The 15,517-nt window shown below is 35.9% G+C and overlaps 1 protein-coding gene across 4 annotated transcripts in view; it reads right to left on the reverse strand.

The window, feature by feature from the left end:
* Nucleotides 1–15,517, reverse strand: part of LOC138713900 (protein Aster-B-like) — a 90,248-nt gene that overhangs the window by 24,859 nt on the left and 49,872 nt on the right. For all 4 annotated transcript variants that reach the window (XM_069846408.1, XM_069846409.1, XM_069846412.1 and 1 more), the window contains 6 exons: nt 10,454–10,718; nt 7,218–7,364; nt 6,422–6,543; nt 5,344–5,536; nt 2,275–2,460; nt 939–1,113 (listed from right to left, as the gene is read on the reverse strand). In XM_069846408.1, the coding sequence (XP_069702509.1) occupies nt 939–1,113; nt 2,275–2,460; nt 5,344–5,536; nt 6,422–6,543; nt 7,218–7,364; nt 10,454–10,718 (1,088 nt within the window). The remainder of the gene's footprint in view (nt 1–938; nt 1,114–2,274; nt 2,461–5,343; nt 5,537–6,421; nt 6,544–7,217; nt 7,365–10,453; nt 10,719–15,517) is intronic.

Here is a 15,517-nt window from a genome sequence, read left to right on the forward strand (position 1 = left end):
GCCAATCTAAATGCAGCTACAGACGATTTTCGTGGTAAATCGGGAATTAACTGTGGATTATGATGCAGAGAGTTCCATTTTTTCCCTTGGGATTGTGTTATGAAATTTTGTTTGTTGAAGTCTAAGTATGTAGATTTAATAAATCTCTTCACAGAGTAATACGTAGATTTAGTAACAGGTCTGTAAGTAGCAGTGCTGCCCTTCTTTGCTAAAGCATCCGCATTCTTGTTTCCCAGGATTCCACAATGGGATGGTATCCATTGGAATACAATTCTTTTATTGAGTGATATTAATTGAGAGAGCATTTTATTTATTTCTGCTATTCGAGATGAAAGTGTGTGTCTAGAGACTATTGATAGAATAGCTGCTTTGGAGTCTGACAATATAACTGCATTTTTAAATTTATTGATGTGGCAGAGAAGATTCCTGAGACTTTCACTTATTGCAATCATTTCACCATTAAACATGTTGTTCCATATCCAAGAGATCTATAAAGTGAGAAGAGACAGCACGTAACACCTGCACCGGCACCTTGTTCCCAGGAGATCAAGGATCTACCGGTGTATAAATGAAGCCAGTTTTGTGGAGGGTACCTAATATTAATTATCTCTAAGGACAATTGTTTCATTATTTCAGTGTTTACTTCTGATTTCAGTATTTCTTCTGTTAAATTTAGATTATACTCTATATTTAATAGAGTTAAAGGGTTTGGTTTAATTTGTAAGTTTTCTTTTAAATCTGGGATGTTGATTTTCTGTTTTAATTCTTCAACCATGGATATGAAACTTTTTTGAGTTTTTAATCTACAGAGAGGACTGTATGAATGCCAATTGTAAATGTAACTATCATAATTTGTAACAGCCTGGTAGTCCAGCCCTTCATTGCTTTTTGTCACTATTTATTTACTTCAAAACAAGCCTATGAATAGCTACACCAACCTGAGAACCTGTAGGTCCATAACACTGAAGCTCTGACTGGAGTCTTGAGCCCATTCTTCTAGCGTCCATAACTTATAATAGAGGAGAGCATTGAGGAGAACTAGGAAAAGAAGAATTGCAAGAACGATCCAGCTCAGTGTGTCCGCAGGACTACGCAACTCAGGCAAAGGAAACCCTGCAAACACATAAAATAATGGCACTGCAAATCATGTGAGAGAATAGCACCATCAGCATCTATAAACTTACCATGCGGCCACAATGTGTACAAAGGACAAATGCAATGTAGGTCAATGGTAATTTTATGTTTTATAAGGTATAGTCCGGGTCAGCTTACTTAATACCCTAAGGGTGAAACCTAACCATTTTTCCCCTAGTACTATATATGCTAGTGGATTATAGTGATTTTCTAGCTCTCAGGTTGAATTTTCTTTTACCAACTTCGTTTCGAATTTCGGGTACTGACAAATATACAACTGGCAGTTCTATTATGTTGGCAGCAATAACTTCGGTTTACAATAAGATAAACTGATGAAGATGTAAGTACCTAGGCTTGTAAATTAATAATTAATTAGTAATACCGGTATTAATATTAATATCAATACACAATTCAGTTCTATTGCATTGTGATTCCAATTCAACACTATATTCAGGTAATGTAATTAAATAAGTAATAGCTTATAGACCTACTTGGTATGAATCATGCATGTAAATATATTTGATATTTTAATGAAATTCTTTCGTGTTTGGATTTTTATTAAAATGTCCAAGAGAGGAAATGGCATTGTAGCGACTTCTCCAAGAAAGAAAGTCCTTGTAGGTATTTAAGTAAGCTAAGCCTAAGTTATACATTATAAAGTGGTGTTCTGTCTTCGGAATTCATACTAATCATTTCACGTGATCAAACTACATTTTTAGGTTAGTCTCGTGAATCGTAAACTGTTTAGTTAAAGCAATGAATTTCATGTTGCCAGAAGTGTTTATATTTTATTATTATTATTATTATTATTATTATTATTATTATTATTATTATTTCAGTACGTAGCATTGTGACTTTTCCCTCTTTGGTGATAATTGGTATTAGTTGGCAACACTGAAGAGATGGCCAAATTACACTTTTAGGAACTACATTTACGTGACCCTCACTATAGATAAGACATGACATTTATCATAACATTTTCAAGAGTTAAAGACCTCACTCAGAGAAAAAGTTTGTTCTCATTTGCTCAGACTGAATACTGTATTCATATACTACCCATTTCCCAGCTCCTGAATTAATAATTATACCAGCATGTACAAGCACAGCAATTTCTAAGATTATTCAGGTCTATATACTCACTTGGAATTGGCCTACTAATTCTACGCTTGGGCTCTTCTGAGCCGCCAGATACCACAGGTAGAAGTCTTCTCCGCCGTCTGGTTTTCTTCTTGGCAACCGGTAAGTGACTTCCCTCCTCTAGAAGAGCTCGTTGTAGAGATACATAAAAATCTTCTAAACCAGACCACGTATTCTTCTCAATGAAACCTAAACAGAAGTATAAATTGACAACATTTGAAGTGACATTTGGACTACCCAATGATACGCGATATATAGCATGTTCCACAAACTCCAGCAATAGCTTTACAGCAACCTGAGTAAAGGTAACATCCATACTTATGAAATAAGAGGGCTAAAATAGTTCCAGGGAAGAAGCAGCCAGTTCAATGAAGTTAGATTATTATTGCAACAACAAAATCTGAATTCCACCATGCTATACATAATTTAGAAAATACTGCCTCCAAATTTAATATGATTATTACACTTTTACTACATCATACTACTTTTGTCCAGTAAAACAGTATGAAAGGACATGTTTCAACCAATCATGGCTGTTTATTGCTAGAATTTTATCACTTTCCTAGCATTTGTTTCACTGTTTGCCAACATTTCAAACTGCAAATTCTTTACAGTACTATGAAACATGCTTTGCGATCATCATTTATTTCCCACATAGATAGTCAAGTGAAAAATGGAGGCTTCGTTCAAACATTTTGGTGAAGCTAACATTAGTGAAATAGAATTTTAGTAAGTCAATTAATACCTATTTTATTGTATAGAATACTTATTTCTTCTAAACTTCATATACTTTCTTAATTTAATTTATTGGTCTGACTCAATATTTTGGGTTTGCCCTATGACACAGAATAGCTCACAATAAAATTTAAAATGAAAAATTATATAAACAGGTTTCAAACAAAAGTGATTAAGACATAAAACAAAAAAATAGAACCTAGTATAATTTAAATTGAATGTACACCATAAAGATGCTGACAAAATATCGCAACAGAAAATTTTATTATAGTGGTGATGATGGCAACTTGATCTCTCGTCAGCTTGTATTTTTCCCTCCACTTTACAAACGCTTTCGGAATGGTGCCTCTCGCTCCGAAGAAGAGACCGGTAACTGTGATTTTTTCTATGTTGTATTTCGCTGATATGTACTGAATCGTGGGCTCGTAGATTTTATTTTTCTCTTTGTTCGCTTCGGATGGTTGAGTAGCTGAGATTTCTGATCGTAGGATCAATTATTTCGGCTGTCGGTTTATTTCTATTTATAGCTATGATATCGATCCTACGATTGCTTCCATCATCAGCAATACAATGAACATCCTCGTGAACGTCTAGATTTTTGGATCGAAGTGCATCTGCGATCATAGAACGTATGATGTTGTGACGTTTTTTTCTGAGTACTTCTCCCTGTGGGCAACTCCCAAGTAATAGTCAATCAAATCCCACTCGAGTTTGATTTTCTGTAGATAAATCAAAACCTCTAGTGAGATTACTGTTGACAATTTCAACACAGAAAACAAAAATAATAGCATTTCTAGATCCAAAATCAATTCAGTATGAATAACATATTACTAGAACGAGTCAATTCATTCAATTACTTCATTACAACCTTTCATTTGTTGAAGAAAATATGAAGCTTAAAAAGTCTAAATTCATTAGGTGTATTCAATCAAGTTTTCAAACCTTCTCCAGTGCAAAGACACACCAGACTTAGGATTTACAAAACTCTTGCACAACCAGAGCTTATATACAGCAATGAGGCATGGACTATCAGGAGGGCAGATGAAGGAAGACTTATAGCAGTGGAAATGAGATTCCTGAGAAGAACTGCTGGCTACTCCCTGCTTGACCACAGAAGGAATGAGAACATACTCAAAGAATTAAAAATGGACTCAATTATTCAACACATAAAACAATATAGACTGAACTGGAAAGAACATTTGTCAGAATGCCCTATACTCGTTTACCAAAATGAACCCTAATCATATGCTCCAAGAGGTCGCAGAAACTTAGGAGAACCAAAAAAGTGATAGATAGAGACCATAACAGACCACTAGGTCTAATACGTGGAATGTTGATGATGATGAATTTAGTGGACATTGTTTGTATACATCTGAAGTCTGACTAAACTATTTCCAACTAAAGATTGAAGTACATGTAATAAATAATCCGTGGCGCTACAGCTCGTGAAGGGCCTAGACCGGCCAGCCAGCTGCTGGCCTCACGCCCACATGCCGAAGCAGAGGTGGACGATCAGAAGTAGATGTAAACAAAACCGAAATGTATTACTCCGCAATCACAAGCTAGCTACCAAAGCAGCCACCAGGGCGCATTATTTTCAGTGAGTGAGTTCGCAGGGCAGCCACCGTCTGATATATTGCAGACATTTCAACACATTCATTGAATTAAATGCTCATGGAGGGTTAATATTTATTATTTCTCTACTGGGAATAGTGGATTTTCTTTTTCTGTAGATTCGTGATTAAATGTTATTCTTTGAAGAGTGGAGAATTTCTTTAATTCTACAGAAATTTCTTTGAGGTTGGCAACATTGAATCTCGCACCGTGTTATACCAGCTGTGCTGATGTGCTCTGTGAAGCTGCAAGTCACCTTGGGAGGGATTTAATGCCTATTATGCATGCGCGTTACCATAATACAAGTTACAATGATTTAACACGCAATGTCTGAAACTACTAATATAAACATGTTGTTTAAATCGTAAGAAAGTGTTCTTATAAGCATGTTTAATTCACTCGTATTCCATGTATATTATACATTTTATTATTTTAGAAGGAACTATTTTAATGTGAGGAAGAAGATGACAAGCATGAGTTTGGAGACGTTATGCGTCCAATAGCCAATCAGGAACCATTATGCCACGTGCATTTATTTACGTTTACTTCAATCTTTAGCTGGAAAGAGAGTAGTATAATATGTAGCTAGTCAGCGAAATATGCAATGGAAATAATAATAATAATCATGATGATGATGATGATGATGATGATGATGATGATGATGATGATAATAATAATAATAATAATAATAATAATAATAATAATACAGTTTTGTATACTTACTCTTAACAAGACCCCAAACAGATTTCTTGTACTTGATTTGTGCATAAACAGCTAAACATGATTCAGTATCAGACTCTCGAGACAAACAGTAGTGAGTAGTGACATAAAATGAGTCGGCATAAGGAATTCCTGCATTTACTGATTCAGTATCAATTGCGTACAGTTCCCCAGGTTTACTGCATGGCAACATCACCTGAAAAAAAGAAACAAGATATTTTATCTTGAAAGGCAAACAACTAAAAAAAGATAACAACAACAATAATCAGTCAATTACATACTATGCAGAACAAAAGTATCATCAATTCTCAAACATTATAAGATTTTATGCTCGACCATGCCGAAATGTAGTAATTATATACTTGGTAGCAGCCCTTTAATGGACCTCATTAAAGTACACCTATTCATTAAAGTTCAGGTGTTCCACCAATCAGAAAATACCATTGTAGCAATATGAAAGTGCAAGTATTGATTATTCTCGGATATGCAATCGAAAGACAACAATAAATCAATAAATCACCTATATTTGAAATAAAGTCAGTTCTGTTAGTATAATAATTAGCGTTAATTGTAAATAATATTCAAATAAATTCAATTTGTCATCTCGTTTTTCAATGTCTAATTCAATTTCGAGGTTATATCAAGATTAATGTTTATTTTACTCTCTAGATTATATCAAGGTCAATGTCGACATTTGTTTCTCGGAAAAAATCAATACTTTCGCGTCTGCGCACATCTCACAATTTACGAGGTATTGCATCGTATGAAAATTATGAAACTCGCTTGCGCTCATTTCATAAACATACTCGCGTCTTAATTACTATCATTATAGGCTCATTGCATAATGTACTATTACACTACTGCCCACAACAGACTTGCCACCTGTCTGAGCAGCACACTCGGCAAGGTAAGGTGGTAAATCACTGTCAAGTATTAAAATACCGGAGGGGACTGAACTATAACAGTGCATATTTTGGTGTTAGTATTTCAGATGTGATTTTCAATTATGCTGAAGCCAATCAATTTTCCATAATTAAATTCATTATGACTCAGTCGATTAATTTTGTACACATTAACATACTTGAGTCTCTGTCACTTGTGTGGACTTCGGTCCAACTGACTGATTCAAAGGCATTGTTAAGTTCACCACTCGCTGCTTTATACCAGTCTGGGAGTCTTGTTGCCAAGGTGTATGAGAGATATCTGGAACAGAAGCGATCGTATTAATTAAGAATACAAAATTCCATAGACTAAGTTATAACATAACATCAAAAAATCAAATGGTGTTGCTTTCAAGGTAACAATGAATTTTCTATTAGCTGCTTTTTATAATAATTAACAGAATTGAAAACCTTGGTGCAAAAACCAGTCAAGTCCAGAAATGAAAATTTTACAGGAGATAATAAAAACTTTCCACAAAAATTAAAGTGCATTAATTTCAAACTGATTTTTTACACCATAATTTAGGAAATTAGTAGGTTTTCTTATGTGGTTACCAATATTCTACCAACTATTTTTGTAGTTCTGAATTTTTTCTTCAGACAGTTTCACATTTAATTCGCTTAAATTATCTTCATTTTTCTTATGGTCAAGAAATGTACAATCTGCTGTTTTTCGGAAAAACTTCATCTCAGCTGTATGCAATATTTAATTCATATGCCTTCTTATTTTGTGGCTATTATAGAAAGAATGGGAGCAAACTATAATGGAGATTAAGGTCTGCTTTGGGTTGTAATTATTTTATGGGACAGACAACATAATAAACGTCCTTGATCATGGTTATACTCAAAAATCATAATACTGCTGTACATCCTCCTCAGTTATATAAAAAAACATCATAATTTTTATATTAATTATTTCACTTAGGATTTACTCACCACTGGTTCTTCTAACACTATGGAAGTCCAAGTAGAACTTGGAGTTCGTGAAAAGCATTGTAAACAACAGATCAATATGAATTGGTATCGTGGCACGAATAATCTTGCGACCTTCGTGAGATGATGTGCACACTACAGGCTTGCTACCTGTTAAAATACAGAAATACATATGTAAAACATAAGTACACACACTCGTGGAAAGATAGAGTGTCTGTCTGATTTGTCCAGACTCTAAGCTCAACCATATGGCTGTGGTCATATTTTCATAAGGATTTTCAATCTGTATTTACAGCTTGTTTTTACACTCATCACCTCGTATCATATAGAGTACTTCACAAAACTTGAATTTTGTACTTTTCCTAATCCTTTCTATAAACTTTCTCGTTTCAAATGCAATGCAAGTTGAAATTTTTATTTTATTTAAGCGTATTTTCCAGCCATACATGCAAAATATACGGAATTTATGACATAAGTAGAGATAAATGAACAAGCATGCTTTCTTCTTTAGAAAAATAATGTATTTCGATACAATGAAATTTCACTATAAGAAAGTAATACTTTTCAAATGTCTGTGCAATTTACGAGGCGCAACCAGAAAGTAAGTTTCCCTATTTAAAAAAAAAAAAAAAGAACACACACTTTCAGGAAAACATTTATTGGCAACAGGTACAGCAATGTTTCAGCTATTTTTCAACATAGCCACCATCAGAATTGAGACACTTGTATCGTGGGATCAACTTTTGTATCCCTCTGTTATAGAACTCTGCCGCTTGTGAATGGAACCAGCATGTGACAGATGTCTTCAGCTCTTCATTGTTGCCAAAACGCTCACCGGAGGACAGGAATTTCTTGAGGTGCAAGAAAACGTGAAAATCGCTGGGAGCAAGATCAGGACTGTAGGGTGGGTGATCAAACAACTCCCAGCCAAATTCTGTCAAAACAGTTGCTGTGCGCCGAGCCGTATGTGGACGAGCATTGTCATGGAGGAGCACAACACCTGCAGTACGCATTCCACGCCTCTTATTTTGAATGACACGTCGCAATTTTCGCAGTGTTTCACAGTAACAGTCAGTGTTCACTGTTTCACCTCTTGGAAGGAAGTCAATGAGCAGAATGCCCTTCCTGTCCCAGAACACCGTGCACATCACTTTCTGTACCGACAGCGTCTGTTTGAATTTCGTCCTGACCGGAGATCCACTATGCTGCCAATGCATTGACTGCTGCTTGGTTTCCGGGGTGAAGTGCGAAATCCAAGTCTCATCGCCCATGACGATCCTGTCGAGGAACTCGTCGCCGTCATCGTGATACCGTTGCAGAAATGTCAGTGCTGCTCCTAAACATTGCATTTTGTGTTCGGGTGTCAGGTTTTTCGGCACCCACCTGGCACACACTTTTTTGAACAGCAGGTGCTTAGTGATAATCTCATGCAACAAGAATCGCGATATCTGCGGAAAATGGCTGCTCAGCTCCGTAATCGTGAAGCGACGGTTCTCCATGATGCACTGCCGCACCAGCTCAACACGATCATCATTGATGAGGGACGGTCGCCCACTGCGCTCTTCATCATGGACACTTTGACGACCTTCGGAAAACTGCCTACACCAGCGACGCACCATCTGCTTACTCATGATGTTCGGCCCATAGACCTGACAGAGCTGCCGATGAATTTCAATTGGCGCAATGCTTTGTGCATTAAAGAACTTTATCACCGACCGAACCTCGCAGGCGGTGGGAGAAGGAATAAGACCTTCCATTTCGGACCACTGCTGCCACGCTACTGGCACCAGGCGGGACCTGTCCGGCTGGCATATGATTGATACGTCATAGATCTGTTACGCATGCGCAATTGACACGGCTAATTACGTTTACTTTCAAGGGGAAAAAATCGGGAAACTTACTTTCTGGATGCGCCTCGTAGTTAGACTGGTATGTATTTTGCTAAGCCATTGTTGAGTTTATTAAAAAAAAACGCATACACGAGCAAAGAGCTCATTCAGCTCACAATATAATTGTGTTAGGGAACACTGCGATACGAACAGTTTCTCCCCTATGTGCAAGTTTCTTCTTTCATCTTCCTTAGTGCAGTTCGGTACAGCAATGTTAATGGTAATAACAACAAAGTCAGAACTTAAATGGGAAATTTTGGAAAACAGACGTAGGAAAACTAGCATAACATCATTGTATAGAGCACATCTAGGTCAGAAAGCATGGGTAGACATAACGGCTCGGTTAGAAAAGCCAACGTACTATGGTAGGAACGATCATGATTTTAAAATCAAATGTAGGAAACAGAAAACGGATGTAGGTAAATTCTCATTTTTAAATAGAACTATAAATGATTGGATTGACCTACCTGCAGCGGTCTTTGAGGGCTGTCCTTCCTTAAGGAGATTCAAGAATAACTTAAAAAGTTGTGTATAAAGTGCAAATTAAAATTAAGGTGACATTCAATATTTAATTTTTTAAGGTGACATGTATTTATCTAGCCTGACGAGTTTACTTCCTTGGTTTGAATTGTAAATTATTTAAAACTAGCGTGTAAGAGGGCCTTAGACTAGAAATGTTTAGCTTAAATGTAGTTCTGTTTATAAGTATACATAAGGGTGTAATTATTTGACTTATTTGAACTGTTGTATCAGTGAAGCGAGGTGAGTCAGTGAAGTTATGGTTTTACAGTGCAGTGAATAGTTCCGATCAGTGATAATTTATAGCGTCAATGAAATGTGTTCTATAGTGTCAGTGAAATGTGTTACAGAGTGTCAGTGAAATGTGTGCTAAAGTATCAGTGAAATGCGTCATAGTGCCACTACAGGGAATGAGATGAGAGTAAAGTGAAAGACTATTGAAACTTATGTAGGGCCTATACATAATTATGTAGGTTGTATTGTAAAATTAGGTATTTTATTTATGTTTCATTATTATTGTGTTAAATTGTATTGTGTATAAAATTGTATATGTGTTGTAAAACTGTATTGTGTATTGTAAATTTTATTGTGTATTGCTTATCATTTTACTGTGTATTGTTTATATTGTATATACCACTGCCACCGGGTGCTTGCCCACTTGCAGTGTAAATAAATAAATACATACATACATACATACATACATAACAGTGACAGTTGCAGAAGTAGCGTAGTCAAAGTGATGGTGGTTAGGAAAAGAGGAGTAATCTAAGGAGAAGAGAGACAAAGATGAAGTTGATAGTGGACAGAAATGTAGCCTGGATCGGAACTTACCTAAGGTAGCATGTTTCTCAGCTTCTGACTCTGTAGTGTCACTCATGTCAGTGGGGAGAGTCTCTGAGACAGGAACTTGCAACGAGCTTCGTTCATGAATAGCAGCAGATTCCCTGCGCACTGTGGAGTGCACCGTGGAGCCGGTGTACGATGTGGAATGAACGGACAAACCGGCCGTAAGCGCAGACGGCGGCAACTCATTCTGCCGCTCCTCTGTGTTTGTCATTTCCATGTGAGAAGACTCTGTCACACTGCAGCTTTCTTGCTAAAACACACAAGCAAAGAGAAATTTGTAGATAACCAAGCAAATTCTACAGAACATAAATTTACAAGTTATTTATCGTTCAATATTCCATTAACATTTTCCTATTAAAGTCTTGAAGTAATACTGAAACTTATAACACGAAGAAAAACAACAGTACGCAGCTCTAAATAAGATTCTCTGTACAACTTAAATTATAAGCAAGTGTTCCTAAATTCATTTAAATAATACAACAGCAGCATGGTAAAAGTGCGAAACTCAATAGATTTGTTTGTTGTAACGTATATTTTATTTAATTTATATGAATATGAATATTAAGGAATATAAAATACAGTTTGCTCTTAAGGACAACAGAACTATAGTTTTCAACTTTATGTAGGTACCTATTTATATAAACATCTACTAAATAAAGGTACGGTCACACGTCGCTACTTTTGCAGCGCTACTTTTATACTGCAGCTGCAAAAGTTGCGTGTCGTGTTCACACGTAAGCCAAAAGTAGCGCGCTGCACGCTACTTTTCGTGCTGCGCAACCCGAGTGCTGCAAAAGTTGCAACTGGAGGTTGCGAGTCTGTTCACACACAAGGCGCTACTTTTGCAGCCGCAGTCATGCTGCAGGTTCCCATCTCCATGTTGACTTCTCAATATACATTTTGTGGTTATGTTCGCATTATTAAGAAACTCATGCGAAAGCTTCCTTATCTATTATTTGCTTTTCTGTCGTGACTAGTATTCAGAAATTGACATTATTTTTACTATAAAGCTTTTAAAAACGCCTATATACTTAAATGATAACCAACAGTATATTCACGTAATCAATGTTGGCAACACTCCTGTTTGGAACTACGCTACGGAAAATTTAAAAAATGAATTATATCGTCACCAATTATGCTCAGACTGTGTTGTGCATTTAATAACTGTTACAAATAATTTATTTTCATCACATTTAACATTGAAATATATCCAAACAATAAAAGTATCATTGGCACATTTGGATGGTAACACTGGTTGCAACCGCAGCAAAAGTTTCAACAAAACCGATATCAAAAATGCTGCGGCTGCAACCCTGAGAACCCTGTTCACACGTCGCTACTTTTAAGTTGTGCGCAGCATGGAAAAGTAGCGGGCAGCAGGTTCGGCAGCCGCTACTTTTCGGGTTGCACCATTGTTCACACGTCGCAGTACGAGAGTTGCACAGTGTTTTGTACTGCAGCGCTGCAAAAGTAGCGACGTGTGACCATACCTTTATACATATTATATTTCACAGTATACTTTTTTTTATATTTTAAGAGACTACTATGAAACCACAATGCTTGTAAATATGAGAAAAATGTCAGTGAATATGTCTCATTCCCAGCAAAGAGAATAATAAGCAGTGTGATTTTCTTTTCATGTTTAACATGTTTTTGAATTTCTATAATCAGATTCACATGCTTCGACATTTTCTCATGATTCATTCTTATAATGCTTCTATCTCATGGAATTGCAATATCATTATTCACACCATATTCATATTTCTTATTAATATTTGAAGCTCAATGGATGACACGTTATTAGAATGCAGCTAATGACAAATCTATTCAGAATGCTAATTTTAGTCTACACATTGTATAAGTTCTAATAGTGCTTTTGTACACCTAAATGTTTATACTTGAAAATGTGTATTTCTTTATATACTATTAAATTGGTATTCCGCAAATAAATAAATTAATGAATAAACGAATTAATAAATAAATAAGTAAATACGAAAATAAATGAACTAACAAAGAAACAAGTAACTTAACTAATGGAGTAGGCAGTAGCAGCATCGTTTGTATAGTCGCGACACTATTATTCCTGGCATGACTTCTGCTCTTTGCTTACGTCTTAGGAAGTCAAGGTTCTATAAAGGCTGGGTAGGTAGTATCGTTCGCCATTTTTGTTCTTTCGTTGCCGAGCTACCAGACGAGGAATCTATTTGCCACACCGTTAAACATTATCATGTCATAGCTCCTGTGATAATAAATCAAACGCACTGTAATTCAGCAAATAATTGAGAGGCAAATAACGTCCTAGTGTACTTTCTGCGAACGATAATGAAAGAGCCAAAATGGCGGGCGATTATATATTAAGTATTTATCCAGCCTTAGGAAATGTTTAACATCATCAGCGAATCACAAGACGCACACGTTTAAATGTAGCCGACCTGCAACGTGATCGGCTGCCGGAAATTAGAGCGACGGGACTTTAATTACACAAATTCTGTCTGATGAGTTTATATTAATTCAAAGTAGGTCTGTTTACACAAACTGCCTTCCTGTCATTAATATGAAGAATTTTTAATATTAGATTCCGAATACTTTTTTTAAAAATGTTACATGTAGATATAATGATTCACTCAATTACTGTTTTATTTCTAACAAACGCACTAGAAGTTAGAATTTTCCTTTATACACTCATTCTGAAATTGACTCTCTATTTGTCTATGGGTACACCCAAGAATAGAAAGCGAACACAGACCTTATGCAAAAGAAACAATTGGGACAATAAACCACTAACTGGAAAATAAATAAACAGTTCAAACGCATTTATCTTACTTACTGACAAAGTTCTTCGGTTAAAACTAGAAGATTTTGTGGATTCTGCTTCGTCTATACTTATAGTCCTACTCCTGCTTCTACTCCTGTGCACAGAGAATTTCCTCATTGTGCACAAGCCTAATTACAGTACGCTAATAAACAAACAATGTGACTTATAAATATGCACGATGTGTAACTTGTTTTCACAATGCTATTTCGTTATTAAATAAATTACACAAAACTGAACGCATAACTGCTTTTCATCAGAGCAAAGTTGTATCTATGTGGCAACAAAAATGTTCGATATCTTATCAAAGAATTGACAGATAAAGTGATAAGCACTTTCAACATCACATCAGCCTTCATCTACACTAGTATGTCTAGGTTATTGCAAGATAAGCTGTGAGGAAGAATACACATCAATGAAATGTCTTAAGGGATGACGTAACAAGTAATCACGACACCATACGGGCTATTCCATCTCAAATCGACCAAAATATAGAGAAAATTGACCTTTTTCTGTCCGTTGACAACTGTGATACAATGCTTTGTGCAAAGTTTGAGGCATCAGAACTTCATAGTGTTTAAATTAAAAATATTTAAATTTATCGTATTTTCATAAAATTAGCAACTTTAAACTGTTGTGGCTCCAAAACCCTTTCACCCAATGACCAAAATCATGGTTTATTTTGATGCTGAGAAATTGAAGTTTATATTGACATATAAATAGATTTTCTTACTTTTTATGGAAATGGAGAAATTTAGATTTTTCCTCATTAAGACGCCTTTGCCTAGGAAAAAATATTTTTAAAATATATAGTTAGATTCCGCATTGAAAGTACAAACAAACACATATTTTTTAATGATGGTATGTTGATAAGAAAGTACTGAAAATATCAAATAAAGAAAATAAATAGTACGTGCGTGAACAAACCAGCTGACTGTGAGACGGGAGCTAGTGGAGACAAGCAAAGCCAGGAGACAAACACGTGATGTTTCGTCTAGTAGCACATAGCTGGGCTAGCTTTATCACAAGTTTTCATAAACACAGGAGTAAAATGACGCCCAACGCTCGCTTATCTTCATCTCTCGGCCTGTCCGTGCGGTACTGCGCCGTTCAAGTCCAGGCGTGTGAAAATAATCTATTTAATACCCTCGAAACTTATTTCCGAGCCACTAAGCAAACAATGCCGAATCCTTCTTAATAATGCAAAGTTTTTTCTCAATATTTTTTACATTTTTACAAACTGGCAGAAAGCCTAAAAGTAAGAAAAATCAGATTATCTGTCTCTCTGTATACAATAAAAATAAGGATTACTTCTTAACATAACCTACCAAATGTCAGCTTCAAAATAAGCTCTCGTTCAATGTTCTGCAGTAAATGGTTCCAGAGTTCTGAGCGCTGAAAGAGGCTTGTTTTTATAAAATACACTAAATTTGTCGCTCAATAGTACGAAAACCATTTGACTTTCGATAGTATATTTTTGAAATTGCACTGTCCTCAGCACCTTGTATAAATAGGGAAAAAATTAGAGTATTAAAAAATGCGAGGTTTTTTACTGATTGATTTCATATGGAATAGACCGTACGCATTTTGAAAACAGTCAATACAGCAAAACTTCATGTATACGTTTTTATGGAGGTCTGAAGAAAAAAAATGCATAAATGAGAAAAACATATAACTAAAACAGCATTTAATAACATCTGAATGTATGAGAAGAATGGATTAAGCCAATTTTGTAAAATATTCACAAGAGAAATTTATAACTTCACAGTTAAACCATCTGCCACCAGGGTGATCTAGTGGCAAGACAGCTGACTTATAATCCTGTGGACCCAGGTTCGATTGCTAGCGTACCACTAATTCATCATTTGTGTTAGACAAACCCATGGCCCAAGTAACAAGGGAGTTTTCTTCGGGAACTCTGGTTTCCCTGTGGCATCCCAATAAATCATCTTCATCAGCTGGTGAGGATGTAGCGTAGACCAGTCTCCTATGGCGCACCCTGGGCAATGACTGTCAGTAAACTGGTCTACACAACTGGCTTCATATGGGTGAATGACGAACAGTGAAGTACCCACCATTAGTAAAAAATAAAATTTAAGCCATCTTTGAGTCTATAATACAGTACTCAAATTTATAGCACATATTCTTGAAGAATGGAAGATTATTTGTATAAAATCGTAGCTGCTTAGAGTTAAAACCGGCTGATATATTACATTTGAAACTCCAATCCAGAAAAT

The sequence above is a fragment of the Periplaneta americana genome, chromosome 14 (genome assembly GCF_040183065.1).
Source record: "Periplaneta americana isolate PAMFEO1 chromosome 14, P.americana_PAMFEO1_priV1, whole genome shotgun sequence".
NCBI lineage: Eukaryota > Metazoa > Arthropoda > Insecta > Blattodea > Blattidae > Periplaneta > Periplaneta americana.